A 7,724-nucleotide genomic window follows, 5' to 3' on the forward strand; every position below is an offset into this window, starting at 1 on the left:
CTAATACCACGCGGACGAAGTCGCGAGCAACAGCTCGTATTAAGATAAATAAGGAAAGAAAGCAAAAAAGACCCCAAATTACGTCTCGCGACTTTGAGCTAAACTATTTAACTACGTCGTAGTCTTTGACTCAAATCAATCAAAAAAATGGGACCCTGCAAGCACTACCTTTCGGATAAAAAAAGAATTATCAAAATCGGTCCACTAGCGGCGGAGTTATGCCGTAACACACAAAAAAAACAAACAGACGAATTGAGTACCTCCTTCTTTTGGAAAATCAGTCAAAAAGTAGTCTATAATATGCCCGTCTATGTCAGATACCCTTCAGTGAAATTCCGGTCGATAGACAGCCGTTTCGGAGATTACCCGGAACAAACGCGGCTTGCGGACAGACAGACAAAAAATTGTTATATGCGATTTTCGTTATCAGCAACGCAAATATACATCATGTCGAAATCTGTCTTTGTTTTATATTACAAACACACACTCCAATCTATACTATTATAATAAAGCGTAAACACACACTTTTTTGTTGCCTAAGATGTCAGCAATTACAGATTATTTGTAAATAATTGATCGTTTAATAAAAAGCCCTACACTTACGGCACGCTTTAGGCTATATATTTTCACGCCATTAAACTTAGTGGGTAAATATTTTGTACAAAAACCTTAATGTGGGAAAGAGACCATAAATTGCTACCAACATCAAGAAAGCAAGGTTGTCATGGTTCGTTATTGTCATGTCATTTTGACATTTGCTATCAATATATTAATAAAATTTTCATAATTTCATACGGATGAAGCCGCACGGGAACAGCTAGTTTTATTATATGTATAAGAAGATAATAGATTTTACGTTACAATATCCAATGTAATCACGCCATACTGCACGTATTTTGTAGTAGAGAAATACTGTTTATTTTAGAGGTTTCTAATATGGAGATAAACAAATTTTCGTATAAACATTGGACCAGGGTCTGTACATACATACTATCTACACTAATGTTATAAAGAGGAAAGATTTGTATTTTTATATGTATTGAAATAACTCAAAAACTGTTCCGATTTCAAAAATTCTTTCACCAATAAATAGCTACGTTATCACTGAGTAACATAGGCTATATATTTTAATCATGTATAAACCAACGAATTATTACAAACTAGATTCCAGCGACTTCGTTCGCGCGAGATTAAAAAAAAACTGAGTAACCTGTGTGGTCTTCCAGATTATCCTAACATCTATGCCAAATTTCATCGAAATCCGTTCAGCCATTTAGGCTACAAACTCTAACAAACATCCATCAAAACTTTCACATTTATAATATTAGTAAGTAAGATTTTTATTTCCGCGCGGACGAAGACATGAGCAACAGTTAGTTTATGAATTGTTTTCTCTGTGTTTTATACACTGTGGTGGCATTCTATACGCCTTTTTACGTATGTCTTTTGTCTGCTATGTAATTGTCTATAACACAATTGATTGTTTTGATGGTCAATCAATGTTCTTGTACATCTCAGTATCGTGTCTGTGTTCTCGTGGTACGGTTATGTTTTGAGAAATATGTTTAACTAGTGTACTGTGTTTTAACTTATATTTTTGCTATAAAACTAAAGCTTATGCTGTTTTGGATTAGTAAACAATATTAGATTTAGTTAAGCAATAACTTTCGCCAGCGTGGAATTATAAAAAACAAAAGTTATTAGTCTATGTGTTCCTCCAGACTATCCTCTACATCTATACCAAATTTCATTGAAATCCGTTCAGCTGTTTAGGCTACAAACTATAACAAACATCCATCCATCTAAACTTTCGCATTTATAATATTAGCATGAAGTGTGATTAAATTTTGTTCATCCTTTGAATGCGTAAATCTTAGCAAAATTATTATTTGTATTTTTGCTCCTTTTAACTAAAATTATTAATGTTTTTTTTTTGTTACAGATTATCGAAACACAATGAGAAGTGAAAAAATTGAACGATACGATTGAGTTAGTGACATCGAGTGTAGTTTGTGACGATAATATTGCAAATCAGTGTATATGTGTGAGAAGGCGGTACTCAGTGGGAAGATGACGAACATCACTCCGGAGACGAGGATTATGATGATGAGGTCCAATGACGGAAGACATGGATATAGGAGACAGGTAACTTTCTTACTTCTAAATAAAATTTTTCAAAATCTGAGTAATTTTGTTAGAGGTTTTCGTTAAAAAACAAAAATTTACCCCATAGGATGATATTTACTAGACAAAATGTAATCTATATCTTTGTCCAGTCTATAATCTATATGTTTACCAAATTTCATTTAGATCTATACAATTGTTTTGGAGCTATGAGGTAACAAAAATTCAACCAATTCGCAATTATTAACTAGCTTTGCCCACTCTATAGTCTTTGGAATTATAATAAAAAACTCAGTAATTAGTCTATGTGATCTAAACTATGTTTTACATGTTGTCAGTTTGGAAATAACATCCATCCATCCAACTTTCCGCGTTTAAATGCTTTTTTATTCTTTGCTTGTTTGCATTTTACGTCCAAGTCTTTCTATCATATGTCGTTTCACTAACATCTCTTTGCCCCTACTAACATTTAATAGTAGACGTATTACTAGCTGGCACACTGGCATGTCAGTACTGACAAGTGCCGATAACTGGAATGACAACTACTACGCCATTTATGGTATATGTATTTCCGGCATTTTTAAAATACTGTCTTGAAAACAATCTTTACTTATGCTTTACGTTTGAAAAAGAAACAAAACTTCTACTAAATGCCAGTAGTTAGCGCATTCTGAGTACTTTTGCGGTCGAAGTAATTGTAAACACATTTTGTTTTGCTGAGAAAGTAAAATTCTTTTTTCAAAGGTTATTATTGGGCTTATCTTTTTTGTCAAATATAGCCGTGAAAGTCCACTGTTAAATGCAACTACGACATAAATGTTTATAAACAAATAAACAACAAGACCATAAACTATTTAGTTTATGTTTAGCAAATACATCGTCCATCTTAATAATCTGTGGTCACTAACGCGCAATCAATTTAATCTAATTTATAGGTTATGTTTGTCCAAAATAACCGCGCTATTTTATATGACGTAAATAATAATCACGTTTGATTAATGCTATAGATGTAGGGATCTTGTAGGATTTCGTACAAGATGGATTTAGGTCATTTTCTATTTGTTACTTGTAGCACGCCATCTAGTGACGAATAAGAACAACTGAATATTAAAATAGAAATCGGAGCTTGAGACCAGTGTTCTGTTTTTTTAATAATCCAGTAAACTGTCTATTTGTCGTGAAAAAAAACGATAAACTCGCTGAAGTAATAGTCCTTCACTAATAAACTGAAAACTTCTTAATGTAATTGTCAATTAAAATAAAAACGAGTACAAAGCATTTAGAATCTATTGCGTATTATTCATTAAGTCTATTATGCAATATTACAATATCTTCCGTCATTTCAGCGTAACAAATGACTCGATAATTTTACTGTCGTTAAAATGCCATTCATTTGAACAGTCACTTTGACCTTTAAGTTCTGGGAATTATAGTTTAAAATAGCTTATTTCTAGTGCACAAATAAATTTGTAGAGGGGGATAAAATGTGTGGCAGTGTGCCGGTCATTGACTTCCCAAATGTTCTGACGTTTTGTATAAAGTGATTAGTGATGTTCCCATTTCAATATATTTATCGATAATTTATTCACTATACGAATTTAACGTTTTTATCTGTTCCTATTAATATTAATGAGATCGGCAATGTATTAAGAGTTTAATTGATAGTAAAATTAGTTTTACGACGTCGTGAATTACAAAGTAGTTATAAATTAACAAGTTAATAAGTTTACGGAAAATCATTGGTTTTCCGCTATAAATGTTGAATCGAATCCGGTATAAAATTACCTAATAATTAAACATTTTAAGGTTTAGGTCAAGTTCAAAAGGGCTTGTTTACTTTTGATAATAATAAACATTTTTAAACTATGGAACAAGCTGGTTTGCTATTTTTATCTTTAGTAATATAATAAATGCAAATGTTTAGATAGATGATAGAGGGTTTATATCCTAAACGGCTAAAAGGATCTCGATGACATTTGGAAGAGATGTCGAATATAGTTTGGTTTACACATAGGCTACTTACTTTTGTTTTATTTTAATTCTACTCAGACGGAGTTGCGGGCGAAAGCTTGTTTTAAAGTACAAAAAAACAATTGATTGCATGATCTGTCAAAAAAATATTAAAAATACTATTAATTATTTTATCGATATCGATAAAAATTACAACCCTATTACAATACACTCTTGAAACATTGATCGATTTCATATAACACTGTTTACTAGGAGTCCATATCCACACAAGCATCCATCCAAACGGTTGAGATGCTTTCAGCCTTTTTTATAGCTATTGATATTTTTAGTCGAGTTTCCGGATTCCGAACGTCTCCTATAGATTTATGTCCGCCTGGTACACGCGTTGAGGTCTATGAACTTTGTTTAACAAAATGGTCATTTAAGAAGATGTCCCTAAAAATTGCTTTAGTAATTTTGTTTACTAATAAAGAAAAAAAATCATTTTTGTTGCACATTACTTTTCTTCATATAGGCATTACATTCATTACCAACATCTGTCTCTTTCTCTCTACATATATGTCATATGTGCGTCTTACTCTATTAATAAACGACGTATGCTTTTGCTCTTTCTATCTTACATAATTAATATATCTCCATCTCACTATTCCACAGATCCTGGCAGCACTAGCGGTGTCTCTAGGCCCGTTCGCGGCTGGTCTGAGCAAAGGCTACATGTCTCCAGCAATCGCGTCAATGCAGGACCCTCATCATAAGAACGCGTCATTTACAGTCAGTGATCAGCAAGCCAGTTGGATAGCCAGTCTTAGTTTATTAGGTGAGTTTACTACATTTTACTTCTTTTATGGTAGAAAAACAAATGAGCAAGCGACTGGTAACCAAAAACATTTGTTATAAATAATAAGGTTAAAAAAGCGTTGCCATCTTTACTCCATAAAGAGAATCAAGGATAGATTTCCCCTTTCTTACTCGTCCCCTCCCCAGCTAAATTCACTCTGTGTGTGTATGTCTCTTAAAAATATAAACGGAAAAAATTTGGCTCCTACGTAAATAGATGTAAGTCTAAATAATATTTTTTTGAAACTCATAAATCATAACGATATAAATGAAAAAATGTTCTATACGAAATCTCATGATTAAAAATTTAGCATAGTATTATTTTTTTTTTTCAACTAAAAATGATTTTTGATTCTTTAGGATCAATTTTCCTTTTATTTTCCTTACAAGCTTGTTCCTATGACCCATGTTCATAAAACTATTCAAGTTATAACTCAAAGTTAGCAAACGAGGCTCGTAATAAAGGGTTTTAGTGGCCATTGTATTGCCCCACGCTACAGTAACGCTGATTAACTTCGCAGGCTGTATGCGGGCGTAATCTTAGCGATAAAGCCTCCCTGATATCCAGTGTCGGCTACTTCCTTTGTAAATGCATCAAGTAATTGCAATGTACAGAGTAGCTATTAATAGAGAGTCCAATATGTGAATCCGATTGTTGAGAGAGAATTGTACAAATTATCCAGTCAAGATTATGGTCTAAATTGTGAAAAAAAAAACAAAATAATGGAAGTAAATCTGTGAAATTATAATAAATAAATAATTAAAAAATAAATTACTCGCTGCTTCATAAGTTTTCTTTTTCCGTAGAATCTGTTCTAAAATCTGTATTAAGAAGTATTGAAATTTAACACAGACAATAAAATCTTTTATCTTTTATACATTTATAATTACCAATAACTTATTTCCCTTTAGAAACCATTTATAATACTACACATAACATATCATTTATTAAGTAATACAAAAACCTTTTGAGGTACTAATTAAAAAATCAATTCCACTCACAATCGATACTAATCTACGATTACATAGAAAACGTATGTTGATTTATTAGTTAGAACATCACTTAGCACCGCTCACGCGTAATCAATGAGCTGATTACTGATTCAAACCTCGCACAGCTCGATACCAGGTGCCACATACCAGGGCATAGGTTACAAAACTATAGACACTATTGAAATAAAAAAATAATCCTAACGACGTTATCGATAACACGATGAACTGACACAACTAAGGAGTTGTCATTATCTCACTGTCATAAGAATTACAATAAAAAATAATGTCTATTATGTATTTGTATGCGTTCCTATGCCATTGGATTTTGTTGTATAATTTTGCAAAGGCTTTGGTATTTTTTTGTTTAGACATTTTATTTCCTTTGAGGAATATTTTTTAAGGATTTTTTAGTGTCTGCAAATGTCGTGCTCTGTGCAATAGGCTATTGTTCGTAGGATTTAATGCTACACGCATACCGCACAACCGAGTTTTAATAAAACATGGTTTGTTTGAACTCGGTTACAAGCGACTTTCGTGTACGAGCCACATTTCCCTAAGCCGCGTGTTAACCCGGAAGATATTCCAATTGTATTTTAATGTTTCCGTTCAATTTAGTGTCGGTCTTCATTGACACCTGTTTATATTATCTTTTTTTTTTAATTCGATAGATGAACTGCTGCTATTGTGTTGGCAATGAAAACTAACGGTTAATGTTGGTTTTTCATGCAGTTGACATCCTTTATTCATCAACATAATAACAAGCATATATGTACATATCTAAATTCCTATCGCCCGACCATAGATTATAGTAAAAATACCGTGGATATGCAAGAGTAGTTAGAGATTAAATATTTATACCGACTGGATATTAACAAAATAGTTTGTACGCGCGGGAGACTGGCAACACTCGCATATGTCAGAAAAGAAAAATAACAGCGATGAAATAATCCTACAACGCGCTTCCTTGTCTTTATATTATTATAAAGTCTATAATTTTGCGCAATAAACCATTTACACCAAAGAAAGTTTAATAGTTCGATGTAATATCGAAGAGTACATTGGTAAAATAGAACGCATGCGCCTACGAATGGTAAAACTATCGATGTGCTGACGAAACAAACGTCTATGTTGAAACTATTGGTCAATCAAGTATATGGGTTTATATTATAAAGTACGATATACACCAAAGAAGCTAATAACGAGCTAGTAGTTAAGATTACCATTATCAATTATTATAAAACTAATTAAATAATATTGCGAAAAACTTTAAATCGTGACTTATGACAGTTTACATAGGAGCTATCGAAATTTAACCATGTTTTGATCAAACGCAGTCCATGACAGTGGGACCTAGCATAGTGGCGTCCTCAGCCACACTTCGGGAACATATACCAATCAATCGCTGTTTTCATAGCATATTTATCGCTCTGCTATCACTGGTCTACGGGCCTTAGTTCACACATAAGGTATGCTGCATAAGACATGGATCAGCGTAGGTGGTGACGAATTTTTAACAACTACGTAAGCGTTCATACACATGTGACAAAACCTTAAAGTTTTGTACTTATGAAGTTAATGTTGTATGTTTTGGAATTATAGTTAAAGAAATCACATTCACGTGTTTTTGTATTGTTAAGTAAGATCACTCAAGTAATATTTAAAATGTTACTTTTTAAGTACACAGACCTTAGGTCTGTAGTGTTAGGAACAAAATTAGTACCGTGCTGTAGAGTTGGCGTAACTCTAGATTATCGGCATAAACGTCACGTCCCTAGCTGACAGCTGTCAATGTCACTAGA

The 7,724-nt window shown here is 32.8% G+C and overlaps 1 protein-coding gene across 1 annotated transcript in view; it reads left to right on the forward strand.

Moving 5' to 3' along the window:
* Positions 1-7,724, forward strand: part of LOC106103204 (facilitated trehalose transporter Tret1-like) — a 61,007-nt gene that overhangs the window by 44,538 nt on the left and 8,745 nt on the right. Inside the window, exons 2-3 of the mRNA XM_013282894.1 lie at positions 1,943-2,145; positions 4,750-4,912. Coding sequence (XP_013138348.1) covers positions 2,041-2,145; positions 4,750-4,912 — 268 coding nt within the window. The 5' untranslated portion in view covers positions 1,943-2,040. The remainder of the gene's footprint in view (positions 1-1,942; positions 2,146-4,749; positions 4,913-7,724) is intronic.

The sequence above is a fragment of the Papilio polytes genome, unplaced genomic scaffold, assembly GCF_000836215.1.
Source record: "Papilio polytes unplaced genomic scaffold, Ppol_1.0 DF823835.1, whole genome shotgun sequence".
Lineage (NCBI taxonomy): Eukaryota > Metazoa > Arthropoda > Insecta > Lepidoptera > Papilionidae > Papilio > Papilio polytes.